Source organism: Sebastes umbrosus, chromosome 21, assembly GCF_015220745.1.
Source record: "Sebastes umbrosus isolate fSebUmb1 chromosome 21, fSebUmb1.pri, whole genome shotgun sequence".
Lineage (NCBI taxonomy): Eukaryota > Metazoa > Chordata > Actinopteri > Perciformes > Sebastidae > Sebastes > Sebastes umbrosus.
In genome coordinates this window covers 1,751,341-1,773,496 of record NC_051289.1, presented here as the reverse complement: position 1 = coordinate 1,773,496, position 22,156 = coordinate 1,751,341, and the positions used below count along the sequence as shown (strand labels likewise).

General features: G+C 39.9%; 1 protein-coding gene across 3 annotated transcripts in view; it reads left to right on the top strand.

Annotated features, from left to right (window-relative positions):
- Window positions 1-22,156, top strand: part of LOC119480555 (disco-interacting protein 2 homolog C-like) — a 59,193-nt gene that overhangs the window by 31,951 nt on the left and 5,086 nt on the right. For all 3 annotated transcript variants that reach the window (XM_037756934.1, XM_037756933.1, XM_037756935.1), the window contains 19 exons: window positions 798-891; window positions 1,015-1,134; window positions 3,119-3,233; window positions 4,251-4,390; window positions 8,348-8,484; window positions 8,792-9,000; window positions 11,154-11,268; window positions 12,169-12,370; window positions 12,480-12,580; window positions 13,570-13,650; window positions 14,475-14,598; window positions 14,732-14,853; window positions 15,810-15,921; window positions 16,855-16,964; window positions 17,510-17,640; window positions 18,216-18,384; window positions 20,745-20,915; window positions 21,891-21,952; window positions 22,054-22,111. In XM_037756934.1, coding sequence (XP_037612862.1) covers window positions 798-891; window positions 1,015-1,134; window positions 3,119-3,233; window positions 4,251-4,390; window positions 8,348-8,484; window positions 8,792-9,000; window positions 11,154-11,268; window positions 12,169-12,370; window positions 12,480-12,580; window positions 13,570-13,650; window positions 14,475-14,598; window positions 14,732-14,853; window positions 15,810-15,921; window positions 16,855-16,964; window positions 17,510-17,640; window positions 18,216-18,384; window positions 20,745-20,915; window positions 21,891-21,952; window positions 22,054-22,111 — 2,373 coding nt within the window. The remainder of the gene's footprint in view (window positions 1-797; window positions 892-1,014; window positions 1,135-3,118; window positions 3,234-4,250; window positions 4,391-8,347; window positions 8,485-8,791; window positions 9,001-11,153; window positions 11,269-12,168; window positions 12,371-12,479; window positions 12,581-13,569; window positions 13,651-14,474; window positions 14,599-14,731; window positions 14,854-15,809; window positions 15,922-16,854; window positions 16,965-17,509; window positions 17,641-18,215; window positions 18,385-20,744; window positions 20,916-21,890; window positions 21,953-22,053; window positions 22,112-22,156) is intronic.

The window sequence follows — 22,156 nt, the reverse complement described above, 5'->3', positions numbered from 1 at the left end:
AGGGGGAGCTCTTTGTTGTTTCTGATAGTTACTAGAATCTGGATAATAATGTTTTAGTGCAGAACATGAAGGAGAGGACTTTTAATTTGGTGACCGCTAAGCTGGACTTTACAGATTTAATTGGCTGTTAAAGTGGATGAAAGGGAGATAGAATTAACTTTAGCAACAACCAGAACAGCCTGATTGTTTTACACAATGTTGTCAAAATTAGCAATTCCAAGCAAATTGTAATTAAAATAAAAAATTTAATTATTATTCTGTCTTTTATATTTGATTGTTTCCCCTTGCTTTTATATTATTTATTTTTGTATTGTTATTTTTTTTCTCTTTTCTTATTTTATGTTCTTTATTTTTTTTCTCTTTTCTTATTTTGTGTTATTGATTTTTGGTATTTTTATTTTATTTGTTTTCTCTTTTCTTATTTTATGTTATTGATTTTTGGTATTTTTTATTTTTTTTTCCCTCTTTTCTTATTTTTTTTAATTTCTTTATTTATTTTCTACCCTCACATAAAAATAATGCTTTTTGATTTACATATGATGATTATATTCTTTGTCTTATTCATTAATATTGTACATGGCAATGATTTAGTGACTTGGAGAACAAAGCACACATGGTAAAATAATAATAAAAAAAAAATTAAATTAAAATAAAAGCGTAACGGGGGGACACAGTTCACTGCATTTGCCATTAATTTGATTACTTACTTACTTTTTTTACATGTGGTTGTTATATGGAGTTACAAAAATATCCAGAAAAAAATTCATATTGTGTGTGTGTGTGTGTGTGTCGTGCAGAGTGTGATGAACATGATGCACGTGATCAGCGTGCCCTACTCGCTGATGAAGGTCAACCCTCTGTCATGGATCCAGAAAGTCTGCCAGTACAAAGGTCAGTCACTCACTCCGGCCGTCGCTCGGCTCAGTCGCTTCAGCTCCGTCCACCTGTCCGTCACACGGCCCGCGGAACAGATTAAATGCTAATTTTCTGCTCTGTGTGCATCTCCTCCTGCAGCCAAGGTGGCCTGTGTGAAGTCCAGAGACATGCACTGGGCTCTGGTGGCCCACAAAGACCAGAAGGACATCAACCTGAGCTCGCTGCGCATGCTGCTGGTGGCCGACGGATCAAACCCCTGTAAGGTCACAGCGCCGCTCTTTTCACTGTTGAACGTGGGCGAGTTTAGAGAGGCGTAGCTGAGATAGAGAATGTCAGGGAAATGGATAAACTCTCAGGGGAAGTCGGGAAACTGGGTCACTTTACAGGAATAGAGCAGGATGTGTCCCGTCGACGCACATTTGGTACAATAAATGGTTTTCATCCCAGCTGGAGTGGAAACAAGCCTAAAATATCACAGCAAGAGAGCTCCATTAACTACACATTGTTTACATTACTGCTGACCACAACGAGTTACTTTGCTATGATCCAGGCTGCCGTTGGTGTCAGTTCAATTCAGTTCCTTAGCTTAGGTCAGGGGTTCCCAAAGTGGGGTGCAAGGACACCCCAGGGGTCACCTTATAATCCACTCACACACTGGAAATACAAAGCTCTAATACATGTAAACTGTTACATATATACGGTGACCAGACGTCCCGGTTTGTCTGGGATTGTCCCGGTTTCAAGCTGGGTGTCCCGACAAATATCCGTAAACACTCTAATATCCTGGTTACTAACAGATTGTCCCGGTTTTCACCACAATTAAAATAATGATATTGTACTTGATGATATGATATGGTACTATGTGTAACTTTCAGAAAATCCTTGTTATTAATATCACCTGCGGCCGTTAAGTGAACTGCAGGTAGCATCCTGACATCCCACCTCATCGTCCTCGTCGGGCATTATCCCTTACATAATGTTCTGTAATGTTCCTATATTTTATTTGGACCATTGGCTCCATGATACTAACTAGCTTGTAGTTTGCAAATTACTTTATCAGCTAATGTTATGAAGCAACCAGTGGATTCTTTGGATTTTCGCGGCAAAACAGTCCCAATTCCTTTTCATAGAAATCAGTCCCGGGGCTGTTATAGGCAACCGAGAAAGTCGAGGAAGGTCTCAGTTTTTAAGTTACGTTACAATCTGTTCACACATTGGCAATATAAAGTGATTAATACATGTAAAATGTTACATATAGTACCTTTTAATAGACGTTTATCATGTTCTGTCCCACTCATTCATTAATTTATGCGCACAAGATAAGTATACAGAGAGCCAGCACAGCGCACCTAACTGCAGTCTCTAATGTTGCGTGCTGTTAAACCACAATTACACACACGCAGGCACTGCAGATTACATTTAGTGCAACCAGCATCAGACTGTTGATCCATAGAATCCCCCGTGCTTATGTGCAAATCAAATGTTTTTTTTTGATTAATTATTCTACACAATTCCTTCTGAGCATCAACAGGCATTTCGCATCCTCTTATAACTCCCTCAGGACAGCCCGTTCCTGTCCTTCGGTGTCTCCGTCCTGGCCAAAATGTCATCTGAGTTTCACATTTTAAAATTATAATAGCCTAGAGGTAGATGTGTGGCTGTGGCGAGCAACGTGATGTGACAGAGATTGATCGGGTTTACAACTAAAGTTGAAAAATAATGTACGTAGGTCCACACAACAATAAGTTTCTTTTGAGGAAAACTTTCTACAGGACTCCCAAACTGTCATGCGTCATGACGGGATAGCCCTGTGATTGAAGGGGATGAAAGTAGTGAATGTGATAAGTCATGGTTGTGCCCCCCCCCTATAATAACGCCTTCTTTTTGATCTTAGTCCTTACACCACTGCCAATAAGATTTGTTCAAAAGGTTCCTGCTTGTGACTGCGTTTGCCACCATAACCTTAACAAAAAACATAAAAGTAGCACCAGATTTCTACAGTGCACTGAAAAAGGAAAGAAAAAGGCCATCAGTCAGGAAGTTTTTTAGGATAAAACATTAAAAAGCATCAATACAGAATGATCCTTTGAGTGTTTTTTAATGTCATTCAGGTAGGCGGTACATTTGAGTAAACACATCTTTGTAGAACCTCAGCTAAAGGATGTTTGATTTCTTGTTTCATGTCAGGAGTAAAAGTAGCTGAAACACTTCTGACAGTTTGTGTCTGTTTTCTGTCTGTCAGGGTCCATCTCCTCCTGCGACGCCTTCCTCAACGTCTTTCAGACTAAAGGGCTGAGAGCCGACGTCATCTGTCCCTGCGCCAGCTCGCCCGAGGCGCTGACCGTCGCCATCAGGAGGTACACACACACCTACACACCTACATACACTCTCAACCCTGCTGTACGGACACAGATTATGCAAACATGCACACACACACAGAAGCACAAATATGCAAACACATCCACAGAGAGTACATGATGTCAACACACAATCACACATATATACAAATTCACACAAAGAAGTGAACGCAGCACACAGAGGGAGTTACAAGAGGAGCCTGCCTGCACCTGTAGTAACTAATCAATCAATCACAGATCAATACAGACTGAAACAAACAAACAACAGAGTCAAATTGTAGATTCAGAATTTTGTCAAAGTTTGATACTGAAGCAGCAACAAAACTGGACGTTTATATGTAAACTCAAGATTTATACCTGTTGGACTCCAGACAGCTGATCAGCTGATATTTAAAAACACCTACACACAGCACCTGCAGAACCCCCTGTTTGTTCTGTAGGCCTATTGTTTAACTTCAGTGTAAATTAAAAATATATATATATATATATATATCTTAAAAACATTTTTATAGTGTCATATGAACGTCCTGGGGCCTCCATGGCTGTATCCTCACTGTCCTGCGTTATTCTAAACTATATTAACCTGGTTATGGGTCATCCATACACTGCCTCCCTCTTCCTCTCCTCAGTTCTCATGCTTTAGCTCTGTGTTGTTGACTCTGTCGTTGCTGTGGCTGCTTCGACATACAGCTTTCCTATAATCAGGGTTTCCCCTGCCATTGTAATGCGTTTTTTGTGCTGTTTAAAAAAAACGTGGAGAGCATCCAGATGTTGTTAATAACTATTAAATATAAATAATTCTGGCCATTCAAATTAAAGCAAAAAACATGAATGTCGCACAGCATTTAGTATGATGTCATTATATAGACTGACTTTCTCTCAGCGCCCCCAACTCTTCCAGCGTCCCTGCATACACACAACAATTTTTACTGTTTACTGCATTTGTCTACCGCCGTAATGACCTGTGTGTGTGTGTGTGTGTGTGTGTGTGTGTGTGCGTGTGTGTTTTGTGTTCAGGCCGGTGGAGGACAGCAGCCAGCCTCCGGGACGAGGCGTCCTGTCCATGCAGGGTCTGACCTACGCCGTCGTCAGGGTGGACACGGAGGAACGCCTCTCGGTGCTCACCGTACAGGACGTGGGCACCGTCACACCAGGAGGTACGTCTGTCTGTCTGTCTGTCTCTCTGGCTGTCTGTCTGTCTGTCTGTAGAATATTGAAGCTTTTTCCTCTAAATTTGTGACTTTAATATGTGAGAATATTTTAGTTTTTTTTATCATAAATGTATGACTTTAATCTCGGAGAAAATTGGATTTTTTTTCCCCTGTAAATTTGTGACTTGTCTCAGAGAATATTCAAGTTTTTTCTTGTGAATTTGTGACTTCAATCTCAGAGGATATTGGAGCTTTTTTCTCGTCCATTTGTGACCTTAATCTCAGACAGTATTCAAGATTTCTTCTCATAAATGTGTGACTTTAATCTCAGAGACTATCCAATTTTTTTCACGTAAATTTGTGATTTTAATCTCAAAGAATATCTTTAGTTTTTTTTCTCTTAAATTTGTTACTTTAGTCTCAGAGAATATCCTTTTTTTCACGTAAATTTGTGACTTAAGTCTCAGAGAATATTCAAGTTTTTTCTCGTAAATTTGTGACTTCAATCTCAGAGAATATCCAATTGTTTTCTTGTAAATTTGTGACGTTTTTTTGTCGGATATACCCTATTCCCCAGCCCCGTGATTTTTTGTGTCCTACAATGGCCCTCATACGCCGTTGTACATATCACTGTCAGAATACAAGTTAGGATTATTAATACATGTGTGTTTGCTGCGTGTTCACGTTGTTTCCATGCCAACACAGGTTCTATGTGTGCTGTGAGAACATGACCACCTGTACTTTGTTCTTCTGCAGAGTTAAACTGTCGGCCTTCGGTGTTGTCACGCACTGAATGGCAAAAAATCCATTAAGTCCATTAAATGGTAAAATGAGTTTTAAGGGTGCGTAAATGTGCAGCCTCTCCTTTTCATCAATGTCCAATTTTTGGGAGCGTTCTTCTCTCCTCATGACTGAGTGAGTTAAGTGGGTTCAGCTTCACGTTTTCAGGAGAGTTTTTCAATACGGCTGCGATACATTCTAATCACGGAGCTTTAGTCTCTGGGGACAAAGTCACAGCGATAGTTTAACAAGGTAGTACAGAACATAAAAAAGCTTTTAGGACATAATACATCATCTGTTCATGTGATGAAGAATCCACCCACACCACTGACATTACTACTCTGCACAGAGTTAAACCTGTTGTTGTTTACAAGTAATCAGGGCTGTAACGAGTGATCATGTTCATTATCGATGAGTCTGCAGATTATGTTCTCGATTAACTGTTAGGTCTATAAAACAACCCATCCAAAATTATATTCAGCTTAGTTTTATAACAGGACTCAGAAAAACAGAAAATGTTTATATTTGGGAATAACTTATAAGTACATAATAACATGGGTAAAGTATTCTCAACATGTAGCCAACATATCATTTATGGAGGACGGAACCTGCCAAAATAAATAAATAAATGACTTGATAAATAAATAAATATTAAATTAAATATACCAAAAATAATATTATAAATAAATTAGGGCATTAATTAATTAATAAAATGTGACATAAATTGATTTATTTTTAATTTTTATTTTATTTATTTACCTTTGTATTAATTCCCCAATCAATCTAATCTTCTCTTTAATTTTCCCTTTTTATTTATTTTTATTAACTTTTAAATTTATTTATTTATTATTTATTTTTGCATTTATTTAATCATTATTAAATTGTATGTATTTATTTATTTATTTTTATTAACTTTTAAATGTATTAATTTTTGCATTTATTTTGTACTTATTTTAAATTTATTTTAAAATGTATTTATTCGTTATTAAATTGTATATATTTATTTACTTATGTATTTATTTATTCCTGCATGATATTCTCTTCACAGTTACCCCCCTATTTATTATAGTGGACTAAATGGCATATGAAAGCACACAAAAACATCAATATACAGAAAATATTCACATCATTGTGACAACAGGCTAAAGTACACACATCCATTAAATGAGCTACATACAACCCTTCCTACACAACTGTCTTTACAGGAATATGTTATCTAAAAGACAGTGTTTCATATTGTTTTTTCTTTTTGCTCTTTGTTTATTTTACAACTTTAATTTGTAAAAATATGTACTGACTGTGTTATTACGTCCTTAGAGGGTTTTTTAGTAAGTAATCACAGAATCTTTCCACAGGTAAATAAACAGAGGAATGCATTGGAAAATAAAATATAGCTTTTTTCCCCATAAGGAATATTGCACATTTCTATCTACTAGTGCAGTGAGTATGAATGCAGAAGTAAAGGTCTGTCTCTTATAATCCATAAAGAAGGCGGTAATCTGCAGAAGGGAACGTGTAAATCCTGTTGATCAGACACACAGGCTGCCATGGCTCATCAAACATCACCGAGCTCTCCTCCACGCTGTCAGCTCACACCACCCAGTGGTCACCACGGCAACTACAGCCGGCGTAACACCAAGGAAACTAATCTAATTAGTATTCAGACCCTTTACTTAAGTAAAAGTAGAAATACAGCACTTTAAAAATATTCTGTTACAAGTCCTGTATTTTACTCAAGTAAAAGTGTTTGCAACAAAAAGTACTAAGTAAGTAAAAGTACTCATGAGGAGGCAGAATGGCTGTCACCGTATCATCTTCTATATTATCTGAGTATTACTCCCATAACATTATTAATGTTGTAGCCGATTGAGGTGGAGCTAATTATACTTTATAAGCGGTGGTAGTTCAATCCTGAACAATAAATCATTTTAGAAGCTTATTATGGGTTTTCTGTGTAAAATTTTAATCTGAAAAGTAACTAAAGCTGATAAATGTAGTGGAGTAAAAAGTACAATATTTACCTCTGAGATACTGTGGAGTAGAAGTAGAAAGTATTAATTCCCCTTATTTATTTACTCTTCTGTTTAATTTTCCCTTTTATTTATTTATGTAATTATGTTTATCCATTTTAAATTAATAAATTATTTCTTTCTTGCATTTATTTTTTTATTTAAATATGCACTTATTTTTTGCATTTATTTAATATTTATTTTTAAATGTATGTATATATTTATGTATTTATGCATTTATTTATTTTTGCACGATTTTCCCTTTGCATTTGTAGCAAAAAATAATGACTGTGACAGCCCCTTCATTTGCATAATGAGGCAGAAATGTATAAAGAAAAGAATAAATAAATAAGTTTGGGGAAATAAATAAGAGCTGAAATGCAGAGGGAAAATCTTGAATAAATAAATAAATACATAAATATATACATACATTTAAGAATAAATATAAAATAAATAAAAAAATAAGTGAGTAAATGAATAAAAAATAAATGAATAAATATAAAATTATTAAAAATAATTACATAAATAAATAAAAGGGAAAATTAAACAGAAGAGTAAATAAATAAGGGGATTAATGCAAAGATAAATAAATAAAGATGCAAATTAAAAAAAAATATATCAATTTATATTACATTTTAATGTGACATAAATTAAGGGCTACATTTATTTTTAATATTATTTATACTACATTTAATGACATTTATTTATTTATCAATTCATTTATTTATCTATTCACTTTCTCCATAGAAAGTAGCTTAAAGTGGAAAACCTCAAAAAAAGTACCTCAAAATTATACCTAAGTACTGTACTTGAGTAAATGTACTTAGTTACTTCCCACCACTTGGCCATTCTGTGCTATAGGACAGTAAAATCCCATCTTGAAGCCATGTCATTAAGAACATGCTGGCATCACTTCCTCTTGTTTAGATATTCTCTTCTTAACCCAGTTCCTCGTGTAACCTGGTTCTGGTAGACGTCTTAGTGGGTTAGAACTGCCGACTTTAAGCTATTTATTCCCATAAAAACAGGTGGTGCATTTTGAGTGGAACTCTGGTGGGAGCATCATTTGTTTCCCCGTGGAGAAAATAACTTTGTTGACATCGGAGTTTATTCATGGAAACAAGAGATTTAAAAGGGTGTTAACCCTCTTTCTACCTGTCCCCCCCCCCCCCAGGTCTGGTGTGTGTGGTGAAACCAGAAGGCGTCCCTATACTCTGTCAGACAGACGAGATCGGCGAGTTCTGCGTCTGCTCCATCGCCACCGGAACCTCCTATTACGGCCTCACCGGCATGACCAAGAACACCTTTGAGGTGAGCTGGCCTGCAGTAATAAATCATGATGGAGATGTTCATAAAAATGTTAAAAGATGTAGTTAAATGATGATATGACACAACGAACACGTAAGCCGTCCAGCTTACGTCTTTAATGTTACTGTTAAATGAACTTGTTTGGCCATAACATCCACTTTATTAAGAGCAGCAGCAGCAGCAGCAGCAGCAGCAGCAGCGTGACTTTATCAATATAAAAGTTAAAAATATCTATAAATATCTCTAGCGCTTGCTTGTTGCCATGGCGACCCTGCAGCTGAAACGCCTGTGTGTGTGTGTGTTTTTGCAGGTTTACCCAGTGAGCGCCGGCGGGGGTTTGGTCAGCGAGTACGCCTTCGTGCGGACCGGCCTGCTGGGCTTCATCGGCCCCGGCGGCCTCGTCTTCATCACAGGCAAGATGGATGGGCTCATCATGGTGAGCGGGCGGAGGCACAACGCCGACGACATCGTCGCCACGGCGCTGGCGGTGGAGCCCATGAAGTTCGTCTACAGGGGCAGGTGAGGAGAGACCAGAGAACCCAGGGGGAGCGTTTAAAAGTCAAAGTAAAGGTCAAATGAACAGTTTTTAAAGGGATAGTTCAGATGTTGTGGTTATATGAGGTACTTCTCCAAAGTCAGTGTCTTACCTACAGTAGATGGAGTTTGGAGAAACAGACAGGAGTACAAGCACGGGAGCAAAACATGAAACTGTAGCCGTTATCTATGCTCTCTTCAAAGCCACCAGACTCCATTGAGAAAAGCAGTAATTTTACCTTTCTGAACACAGGAGTTGCTGGTCTACCGCTAAGTCGATCTGTGTGTCACTTTAGTGAATCCAAACTTACCCTTTAAATCCCCAAAGTCACACAATAACACAAACAAACTAACTGATCGAGGCAGCAGTAGAGTAGCAACTCCTGTGTTCTGAGAGGGGAAATTACTGTTTTTGTGAAAGGAGTGTGGTGGTTTTGAAGAGAGCAAGGATAACGGCTTCAGTTCCCCGTCAGAAAGGTCTGTCTGACGGCGAGGTAAAGAGGTGAAAATATTCTAAATATGTTTTAGGTGTTTAAAATAAGTTTTGCTGCTGACCTACTTCAAAAAATCCAAACTATCGCTTTAACAAAATCCCACCGACAGCAGTTGAGAAGCAGCCAGACGTCACATTCACTGTCACCCTGATAAATGAGCCGTACCCCCGCACATAATAAATCTAATAAAGTAGAGCAACAGTGGATGAATCCAGAAACAGTAATAGAGTGAAGTTTAATTGTGTCCACGGCCACCGAGGAGGAAATTCATCTTTCAGCCGACAGGCTCTGATGACGTTTCTCTGAGCTATTTAAGGAGCGAGCTTCTGGAGAAACCGAGTTAACAAAGGAACCTTTGTTCAGACGTGTCGAGATGAAACCATTTAGATTATTGTTTGTTTTTGTTGTTGTTTAAAGATTTGTTTTATTGAAAGACGCTCAATCTAATGTGCAACTGCAATATATCAGTTTCTTTTAATGCGTGAGAAAATAGATGTAAAAGAAAGGAAAAATACACACCAGTGTGTACAGATAAATGCAAATCTACTTATAGAAAACAGGTTCATTATAAACTTATCAACTCAAATATATATACAAGTAAAATATTGACATACTGTATATAACGTTATTAATAATAAACTTAACCTATAATAAAAGAAAACAATAATTAAATAAATGTACACATATATATTATATTTATAAATGAATATAAAAAATAATGATTAAAATAAATATATTGGATTTAAATATTTTTATGTACTGATTTATTTATTTTTTTGGTGAGTGTGCTGACGTCTGTGGTTTCTTTATTTGTTTATGTCTTTATGGTTTTATTACTGCCGGTGTTGGAGAGCCGTCTGTTTACTGACTCTGATAAAATCAGTTTTTGTAGTTGGATTGTTTGGTGTGTAATATCCTTCCTTTCTTCTCAACACACACACTTTTCTTTTTTTTCCTGTTCGAGTTCCCCCCGTTTTATATGGAGGATGGAACCTGCACCCTCGTTTGCATAATGAGGACGAAAATGTAGAAATAAATAAGTAAAGAAAAGAATGCAGAAATAAATAAGTTTGGGGAAATAAATAAGGGTTGAAATGCAAAAGGAAAATTGTGCATAAATAAATAAATATATAAATAAATAAACATATTTAAAAATAAATATTTGCATAAATAAAAAATAGATACAAAATAAATGAAGAAACAAAAAAATATTTGCATAAATAAATAAATCAAATTAAAACAATCACATTTTATCAATAAATTAATGGTTATATTTATTTTAAATATTATTTTTGCTACATTTAATGACATATTTATTTAGTTATTGAGTAATTTATTTATTTATTCATTTATTTTAGATTTTGGCAGGTTCCGTCCTCCATCCGTCCTTCCTGTTGTTCTCTTCTGATGTGACACCAGACACTTAAAACTTAAAGATTTTAAAGGAATCACATTTTAAATCAGATATTTGAGGCTCGTTGTGTGTTGTTGACTCCCTGTTTCCTGCTGATTACTGATGTGTTTCTGATGAACAGCATGTGAGCCAGTATTATAGTCAGTAACAGCTGCGGTGCATTGAAATAGACACATGAAGAAGAACAGAAGAGGAAGATGAGTGATGCTGTGTCTCCTCGGTCTCTGCAGGATAGCGGTGTTCTCTGTGACGGTGCTGAGGGACGAGAGGATCGTGGTGGTGGCCGAGCAGAGGCCCGACTCCACCGAGGAGGACAGCTTCCAGTGGATGAGCCGCGTGCTGCAGGTACGTCACCTCTCACTTCTCCTGTTGTTGTGTTGCTGTTATCGTGTCCAGCTCCTGTTCCTATAAAATATGTAGGTTTAGTTATTGCAAATGCAAACTCTCTCCTGACCAAAGAGTTTCCATCAACTCTAGAGAGGGAAAACCATGTACACTTATTTTAAAATGTTTCTCTCTTTCATTTTAGGCAGCAATTTCTGGCATTGTTTATAAAATCATGTCAGATATCACTGAGAGTCGTAATATGAAATGAATTCATGTATACAATATAATGCACCCTTTCGTACTGGACAACAAACCCGCTAACATCTGGCTTTTGTCTTCAGTGTGAAAGGTTAAAGGACAAATGACTCTGCGGTGGTCACAGGGATTTATCGGATCCAGCTCCCGCTGTGATGAGCGTTAAAGTGAATATAAAATAAATAAAATCAACAGGGATTTGGACAATTATTATAATTTATACAATTAATATGTGCTCCTCAAAGCCACCAGACTCCATTGACAGAAACACTAATTTTACCTTTCTTATAGACAAAACACACTTCATTCAAACTTGACAGAAACAAAATAAAACTCATCCAAACCATCTTTCCACTGTTCCAACAATCACCAACTCTGGTTTGAGAGTTTGAAAAGAGACACTGAATGAGTAACAGATATAATAAAAGAAGTAACCACCGTAACATTTTCACTGTTTATTAACCATGTTTTCCGGCGCGTTTGTGGCGTCAAACACCGGGGAAAAAAACAGAAAGGCTACTGGAAATGTGAACAAAGTCATCACCTATTTTAGCTGGTATTCCTGCATTTTGGTGGGAAAAGAGTATCCAGTTCTCTTCATCCATCGATGCGTCTGACCGTCCTCCGTCTCCCCCCTCCTCTCTCCCTCTCCCTCTCTCTCAGGCCATTGACAGCATCCACGGTGTGGGTGTGTTCTGCCTGGCTCTGGTCCCGGCCAACACTCTGCCCAAGACCCCTCTGGGCGGCATCCACCTGTCGGAGATCAAGCAGCTGTACCTGGAGGGGGGGCTGCACCCCTGCAACGTCCTCATGTGCCCCCACACCTGCGTCACCAACCTGCCCAAACCGCGGCAGAAACAGCCAGGTGGGAAGCGAACACACGCTGGTGTTCACAGGTGGTCTGTGAGTGGTCCTGGTTCGTTGTTGACCTGTGTGTGTGTGTGTGTGTGTGTGTGTGTGTGTGTGTGCTGCAGAGATCGGACCTGCCTCTGTGATGGTGGGGAATCTGGTGTCAGGGAAGAGGATCGCTCAGGCCAGCGGCAGAGATCTGGGACAGACTGACGACAACGACCAGGTGAGACACACACACAGACGTTATATAAAGCTTTGAGCAGTGATGTCATGATAGATAATACAATGTAATCTAACAGACACCGCCACACACTCCTGGTGGGTCAGATGTGATGATTGAGAACATTTTTAGGAAAATCCTCATTCATTGTGCCTTTAACTTATCAAATAATCAGATAAATTGCGAATGAAAATAATCGTTATTTGAAGCCCTGAACACGACCAACATGTCTCGACCACTCACAGGTCTTAAGAGGAGCTCTTCCCTTGTTCTTGATGATAATAAACTGTAAAGATCTGTTTTCAGGACACTTAAATATCTTCATAGAATAACTCCCTCCTCTGTGTCTGGAGAGAAGTTTTAGATTCCTCATTTGCATGAAACCTTTTGAATTCTGCAGAAGTTTAGAAGCTGAAGTGAAGGTCAAGAACTAGTTCCTGATTGAGAAGTTGACATTTTAGAGAATCGATACAGCGAACAGCGTCGACTTTATCAGGAGATCCAATTGATTTACAATCAGCCAGTAAACGTTCTCAACGGGCCGATCACTCGTTCCTAGAAAAGGTTTCAGAGCTGCTGCATCAGTGAATTTATCCTCCAGGGGCAGTTTGAAGCATCGGCAGGTCGTTCGTAATTTCACTTGTCTGTCATATTGATTAAACCACTTTAATGTCCTGGATAGAAGGCAGAGAGTAAATAAAGTCGTGCACTATCAGCTGAATATGAACTACAGATTTATTTACACACGGATGAGACGGCTCCTGCATTAAAACTTTTATGTCTCGTGTGCAGTTTTTATGTGCTGATGTCAGTAGAAATTCTCAGTGAAACATCATTTTATGGCCTCTTGATGCATCTTTAGTATCATTCACAGTGAATTTAGATCAGAACTGTTCCTCTAACTCTGGATGAAGTCTGTTAGATTCAGTTGAACTGTCAGGATGTGGCGGTGAAGTCCTGAAACCTCGGCTCTGACTGTGTGTTTTTTTCAGTTCCTGTTCCTGTCGGAGGTTTTGCAGTGGAGAGCTCAGACCACACCGGACCACGTCCTCTACACCCTGCTCAGCTCCCGGGTAACAACACACTCCTCTGACCACAGTTACATACAGTAGAAGAAGAAGTCTTATCCCATTTTCTCTGAAGACAAGTTCTCACTACACAAGTGGTCAGATCGCAGTACAGTTCACACAACCTGCTGTCTTGTAATCGGGAGTCTTGAAGTCATGGTTGTCACACTACAAGATCTTTCACCAGGAGGAATCCCCGATTACGTCTCCAGACTACGTTTTGTCACGAAAACACACTTAGGTCCGTGTCGCAAATGCAACATATACATGACGTTGGTCGGGTCTAGAAGATAACCGACAACTTGTGAGACTCTCGCGAGATGGTTGAGATTAGAAGAGGTCGTTGGGCAGCAAGACTCGCAAGAGAGTTTTCGCTATATGTGGGTTACCTTCTAGACACGACCAGTAAAGTTCCTGTTGTTCGTGTTGCCAATGGTAACAATCGGCAATCTTAAACAATATTTGAAGACGCATCACACGAAAGAGCACGGCGACTTCACCGAGGCAAAGGGGGAAAAAAGGATGAACAGTAGCAGCAAACGTTGGAAACGACATTCTAACGATGAGGTAAATAACACAAAGATAGTCCAAAAACGACAAAGGTATTACATTTATCACGCTGGTATCGGACGATACCGCAAGTTCAGGCATCGGAATCGGTATCAGGCAGGAAAAAATGGTATCGGATCATCTCTAAAGTAAATTCTTGTTGTACAAAGTTGATATAAAATCTGTCTTTTTCCTCCTCCTCCTCCTCCTCCTCCTCCTCCTCCTCCTCTTCCTCTTCCTCTTCCTTCTCCTCCTCCTCCTCCTCCCTCCTCGTCCTCCAGGGGGCGGTGTCCAGCTCCCTCACCTGTCTTCAGCTCCATAAGCGGGCGGAGCGAGTGGCGGCTCTGCTGATGGAGAGAGCCGGTCTGCAGGAAGGAGACCACGTGGCTCTGGTCTACCCTCCAGGTCAGAGAGGAGGCTCAGACAACATCTGTACGGAGGTCTGGAACATCTGTAGAGACTGAATGGATCATTCACGCTCTCTCTTCCTGTCTGTGTGTGTGTGTGTGTGTGTGTGTGTGTGTGTGTGTGTGTGCAGGTATTGACCTGATTGCAGCGTTCTACGGCTCCCTGTACGCCGGCTGCGTTCCCATCACGGTGCGACCGCCTCACCCTCAGAACATCGCCACCACGCTGCCCACCGTCAAGATGATCGTGGAGGTCAGAGACTTTTTGTTTTTCACTTCTTTAAATGAATCAGTCGGTTTCCGCTGCTACGAATCACTCCGCTGTGTCACTTTGTTTGAGTCGGTTCTGCACCAGGAGTTTCCTTGTACTTTAGAGTTTAATTGCTCTTTTATAGTCTCTATTTTTATTTCTTCTTCTTATTTTTAATTATTTTCTTTTAACTTTTTGCGTATTTGTCCATACTTATTTCTGAGGATTAATAAAGGCTTATCTTATCTTATCTTTTTCAATTTATCAAACAATTTTACAAACTGTTTCATGAACTGGAAACCAGGTTTAGACAGAAATAATGATTGTTTATCAAGTTATATTTTCCTTTTTATTATCGTCCTTGTTTGCATTGAGAAATTTTGTTATTTCATCCGATATTAAAATATTAAAAAGTGTCATTAACAGGGTTCCCATGGATTCTTAAAAAGTCTTAAAAGGCCAATGCCTTTAAGAATCCATTCATCTAAAAATAATTTAATTGTATTTAATTGTATAAAATGTATACATAATTAATAATAATAATTATAATTAACATAATTAACCCATAATTAATTTTTCAAAAGTCTTAAAAATGTGAAGAAGAAGGATTTAATTCATGTTTTTTTTCGGACTTTTCAATTTAAAATGTGATCAATCATACAAGTCAATTGAGGGAGAAGGCGTTTTGACGAGACAGCCAACATCAGCGAGTTAAATTTGGTTGTTTATTGTAAATAAAGTTGGTGTTAAATTTAATTCTGAGTTGTATAAAAAGTCTTAAATCTAACTTAACTTAATCTGTAGGAACTCTGCCTTAACCTTCCCTGCTAGCTCCAGGGCTGATGCTGCGTTGTCGACCTTCTTGAGGAAAATAATCAAATTAATTATTACAATTAAATGTTCTTTATTATCATACAACCTAAAGATCCCCCCCCCCCACCCTCTGTCTCCCCCTGCAGGTCAGCCACTCGGCCTGTGTGATGACCACGGCGGTCATCTGTAAGCTGCTGCGCTCCAAGGAGGCCACGGCCACCGTGGACATCAGGAACTGGCCTCCTGTCCTCGACACGGGTACGGCAGCTTTACTTCTGCTACTAGACTTCTTTCTTTATACTTTATCTGACAGAGGACAGTGTGTTGGGCTGCACTTTGCCATGTTATGATTTGAGCATATTGTTTTATGCTAAATGCAGTACCTGTGAGGGTTTCTGGATCAATATCTGTCATTGTTTTGTGTTGTTAATGGATTTAAAATAATAAATATATACATACATTTTCATAAAGCAGCATATTTGTCCACTCCCATGTTGAAATACTTGACAAATATCCCTTTAAGGTACATTTTTAACAGATAAAAAATGTGCGATTAATCACGATTAAATATTTGAATCAATTGACAGCCCTAAAATAAAGTGTTTTTCAAACTCTCACTTCTATGAGTGGCGGGAGAACATTCATTGTTTAGTGTGAGATCGTCATCTAGCGGTCAAAATAACTGCCTTGCTCGGGCTCAGAGAAACCTGTAACCTGTTGCAAATTAATCATATTTATGCATCACGGAAAAATAGATGAAGAATACTCTCACATATCTCAGTAAAACTACAAACTCCAAAGAAAGTTTGGCTGCTCATTTGCTGCTTGACGCTGTGAAATTCGCAGACAAGACGGAGCCGGTATAGACAGTCGCTGACGTGACGCTTGCGGTCTACACACGGGGGTTAGAGTGCTCATGTTTTAGGTCTCCATAATCTTGATTTTGTATAGAAGTAAATTAAAGTACACATTCAGTCAGAAAGAGAATAAAGATGTGTAAATGTTATGAAGATAAAACAATCAGGTTTGAACTCAGGATGAATAAATAAGCTCTAAAGGAGTTAGAAGTTTCACCTCCATCAGCTGCTGTCGTAGCGCTGTGGGTTCAACTTGAGGTCAGTGTTGAAATGAATGTAACTCAACAGACTGTTCAGTGTCATAAAAACAAGAATATGTGTGTTTGTGCTGCAGATGACCTGCCAAAGAAGAAGCCTCCAGCTCTCTATAAGCCCACCAACCCCGACGGTCTGGCCTATCTGGACTTCAGCGTGTCGACGACCGGCATGCTGGCCGGAGTTCAGGTCAGAAAAATTTCGCTATCAGTGCATGAAAGAAACACCGGACTGAAAGTTGTGAGCAGATACATCCATTTAAAGTTACTGTGAGGAACTTTTAACAGGTTGTTAAGCAGTCTCAGTTTAATATTGATGCCTCTATATGATCAGTAAACGAGACCGTCACAGAGAAGATTTTCTATATTCTTAATGCTCGTAATCTGCTGGAGGGAAGGGAGGCACGGGAGAACCAGAACCAGGACTGAGCGGGTCAGACTGTCAGACCCTGCTGCTGTAAAATTAGCCGTTTTCTAAAGGGACTCTGGTGCTCAGAAACACTTTTGTCCACAGGGACTGCAAAATCAACACAAAGTGAAAGTTCCTCGTAGTAGCTTTAACTTTTGAAAAAGAGATTTTTTAAAGACGTTTTTTTGTCCTGATACACAAACTACATCCACTCAATCCAACTACAGCATGTTGTTGTCTCAATTAATGAATTCCCTGTCCGTTGTTTGTCTCTGTGTGTGTTGTTGTGTCTCTTCCCTTCCCTCTCTCTCTCTCTCTCTCTCCAGATGTCCCATAATGCCGTTGGAGCCTTCTGTCGGTCGGTGAAGCTGCAGTGTGAGTTGTACCCGTCCAGAGAGGTGGCCATCTGTCTGGATCCCTACTGCGGCCTCGGCTTTGTCCTCTGGTGTCTCTGCAGGTCGGTGTCTCCGTCCTAAACATGTATTTTAGTTTACAGTCTTTAATATCACATGACCGTGTGGAAGAGGATGAACTCACAGAGGATGATCAGCAGACCACATACGGTTCATTCTTTAGAATCACTGACAATCATCTGTTGTTATATTTCTTTTATTATTATTATTATTATATAGAAGATTTTGTATGTGTTCTACTCAGATCCTGATTAATGTCAGTAAGTTGTCCTTTAATATATAAGATATATAAATCTGTGAAGCTCTCCTTTGGCTCCAGATCTCAGGTCTGCTTAGTTTTAAATCCTCAGCTCATAAATTATGGACTTAGCGAGAGCAGATTTCTGCTGCTGAACGTCTTCTAAATAAAACAGAGTGTGAATCACCTCGATGACTTTAACGCAACAATAACTCACATTTGCACCTGATTGTTGTGACGAACGACTCTCCTGTTTCTCCGGAAAATATATATCTGGATCTCAACGAGACCAGCTGGTTACATAATGGATAAATAGTCACTTTATTTTGCATGCGACCATTAAAAGAAAGTGTGTGTGTGTGTGTGTGTGTTTTACTGCAGTGTGTATTCAGGCCACCAGTCCATCCTGATTCCTCCGGTGGAGCTGGAGTCCAACCCGGCGCTGTGGCTGCTGGCCGTCAGCCAGCTGAAGGTGCGAGACACCTTCTGCTCCTACAGCGTCATGGAGCTCTGCACCAAAGGACTCGGCCTGCAGACCGAGGCGCTCAAGGTCAGCAAGACGCCGACACAACACCTACGTGTCGATTCAAGTGATGTCTGTGACATTTATTTGATGAATTTAAACCATTTTAAAAACATTTTTAGGAGCTCAGATATTTATATCCGCTGTGACTGCAGGAGCCCAGTTCAGGTTTTGGATCCTGGGACCCCAAAGGTTCCTAATATGGTGCTTTCCTTATGACACCATATTTGTCTCACACCGGGCCATCATATTTGAATTTGCCATCAATCTAATTTGCCAGATTTTTGTAGTTCTTGTGATGTTGTGAAACAGTTCAACCGAAGAAACTTTACCAGGAACTCAGAGGTCTTGTCTGTGTTTCAAAAATTATATTTAGTTCCTCAACGGTAGTTTCTGGTGTCAAAATAGTTCCTGTTCTGGGGCTTTCCGATGTCCCCGGAACTCAGGGCAGAGTTTACAGGACTCAGTGGTACTTGCCGATACCGAGTACCGATACGAGTACTTCTCTGTGCCAAAAGACCCTCGTTAACAGCCAGCTGGAGGGTGTGAGCAACACGGCAGGCTGGGGAGTCTCGCATACGAGGCCGAGCGCCGCGACCGGCTATAGGTCGGCTTGGAAATCCTCGGGGCGAAGGTGGCTCGCGGGGCTGTGGACAAAGTGTCACCGCGGCCGACTGTCCTCAGTGCTCCCCAACCGCGTTGTGACCCCAGACGGGGCTCGGCCCACGTAAAAGGCGCCAGGGGTCTGCGGCGATGTCTGCAACCCACCCGACCCGTCTTGAAACACGGACCAAGGAGTCTAACGCACACGCGAGTCAGAGGGTGCAAGCAAAACCCCGTGGCGCAATGAAAGTGAGGGCCGGTGTGCAGTGGGATCCCGGCCGCGCGGGGTTGGGCGCACCGCCGGTCTGTCTCGCCCGCACCGTCGGGGAGATAGAGCGTGAGCGCGTGCGATAGGACCCGAAAGATGGTGACGAGAGGTTAACGCCACGCTGCCGTAAAGTGGTATCGGTGCCGTTGTATCGGAGCCATTTTGCGAGTACGAGTACATGAGCACAGTATCGGACCTGGGACCCGATACCGGTGCATCCCTAAAAAAAAACACTGATCACCACGAGTATCAATATTTATGATGAGGAATGGACATTTGTTGTCAAGTGTATTGAAGTTAAAAACACAGTTATGTTGTCGGCTTCATAACTCGTCTAAAAGAAAGAGAAAGTTGTAGAGAAACAGAACTAACATTCCAGTATATGATGTATATAGTATATAAACATAGGAGATGAATAGATCGGCTCCATTGTCACCGATATCCGATCTGGTATCAGTATCGGTGCATCCCTAATTATCACGTGTATTATTAACATCACACAGGAAATGATGTCAATATATTGACCACTTTGTCGGACTGACAGCTGATCTCAGAGCTGCTGTCACAGATGACCTTTGACCTGTCCTAAAAAAGCAGAAGTGTGGTTACCTGTCAGGACCTCAGTCTCAGTCAGAATCAACAGTCAGATGAACCGCCTGACTGTGACGCCGTCTAACTAACCGACTTCAGTCCTCTAACGGCGGTAATGAACTCAGACTGCGTCCGTCTCTGTCTGCTGAAGCCTGAGGACACGTCTCAGCGACGCCTCTGATTGGTCACAGCAGAGTTAATTTTAGTGATTATCTTTCTTTAAGTCTCCATGGAGACTGGAGGCCGAACGCAGAGAGAAAAGTACAAATGTTCTTTACTCACATACACCTTTCTCTTCCTATACTTGTGAGGACCGTCACTGACATGAAGCTATAAAAAACAAACCAAAGAGAAACCCTCTAACTGTCCTTTAGTTAAGGAGAATAAAACCTCTCAAAGGACTCGTAACACCGTCTTCTTCTTCTTCTTCTTCTTGTGTTAAAGTTGTAATGATTCATGCTCAGATTGTGTTTTCTACAGCTACAGAGGAATCAGACTATTTACTGAAACACAGTAGGACTTTTAACAGCAGCAGATTAAACAGAGATTTCATTTACAGTTACAGTTTTGGTTGCAGCTCTTGCAGGGTGTTTGTACACTGATAAAGTAAACAAAGTAAAGTAATAAAGCTTGTGTATGAGAGGTATGACTCTAAAAGGGTTTACAAAGATCTCTCCTAATAACTACAGCCAGTATAAACAGCACTAGATTATATAAAAGATAATGACGGTTTCTACAAAAAAAAAAAAGAAAAAGAAATGAAAAATATGTAAATCTATGACAGTTATTGCTCATTACAGTCAACACTATAAATATAAATAAAATACTGACCACACAGTGTCATAATGAAAGCCTTTAAACAGATAGAAAGAACCCTTCAGTCCTGTATTATGTGATGAGATGTGTTTTCCCATCTCTGGTCCAGGCCCGGGGTCTGGATCTGTCCCGGGTTCGGGCCTGCGTGGTGGTGGCGGAGGAGAGGCCCAGGATGTCGCTAACACACTCCTTCTCTAAGCTCTTCAAAGACCTCGGCCTTCACCCGCGATCCGTCAGCACGGCCTTCGGCTGCAGAGTCAACCTGGCCATCTGCCTGCAGGTAAAACCAGACGTTGCTGCTGCTGCTAAACGCTGCTGCTGCTGCACGCTGCTGCTGCACGCTGCTGCTGCCAGTGCTGCTGCACGCTGCTGCTGCACGCTGCTGCTGCACGCTGCTGCTGCTGCGGCTGCACGCTGAACTGATATAAATGTCTGGACGTGAAACACTTCATCTGTAGCTCCACATTTTAGCGCCTCACTACCACTAAATACTTTGAATTTACATCATCTATGTGCCATTTTGGAGCAAAGATAAAGTGCTAATTCACAGCGTTTTGAACGATATATAAAGTTATTTTCTTTACATACTCTTAAGGTTGAGTAGGAGTTCACAATATGTTTTTGGTACTCACTGAAATGTGTCCTTAGCACCGAGAGCTGTCAAATAAATACTGAATATATGGTCGGATCTGTGATCATATTTACTTTTTCTTTAATCAGATAGTTCCTGATTCAAATCCAAATTTTGCCAAATTGAGTCTGTACACATCCGCAGAATGTAGAAGCAAAGAGAAAAGAAACAAGAAATATCTGGAACATTTTCAGGAATAGAAAATAAAGTCACTCAGCCTTTCATTTCGATTGATTCATCGTCTATTTCTTTTTTTCTAGTTTTTATTTTTAATACTTATTTTATTTATCATCATCATTTTAGTGTTTATTTTACTCTATTTTATTTAATCAACATTTTATCGCTGATCATTATTATCTCTTTTATTCTATTTTATTTTATTAAAATGTTATTATTTTAATACAATCTGATTATTTTGTGTAGTTTCATAATTGTTATTTATTTATTTTTATTGTTATTTTTATTTCCTTGTATTTTATTTATCTTTTATTATCTTAAATACCCATCTCTTATTGCTTTCTTATTCAATGAACTTTTGTATTGATCGTGGTCACATCTCTGATCACATCTCTGATCACATCTCTGATCACATGCTCTTGGTGTCTGTGCTGTGATTGGCTGCAGGGCACTTCAGGACCGGACCCGACGACTGTGTACGTGGACATGAGAGCGCTGCGTCACGACAGGTACCGCAGTCTGTCCCGTCAGCTTTCCTTTACTAATGCCCCTTCTCTTCACTGTCCAACATAGTGACATGTTCACATGTGTGTGTGTGTGTGTGTTTCAGGGTCCGGTTGGTGGAGCGAGGTTCTCCTCACAGTCTGCCGTTAATGGAGTCCGGCAAGGTGAGTGGGACTTTAAGACATTAAGACTGTTATGTAGCAGCGTCA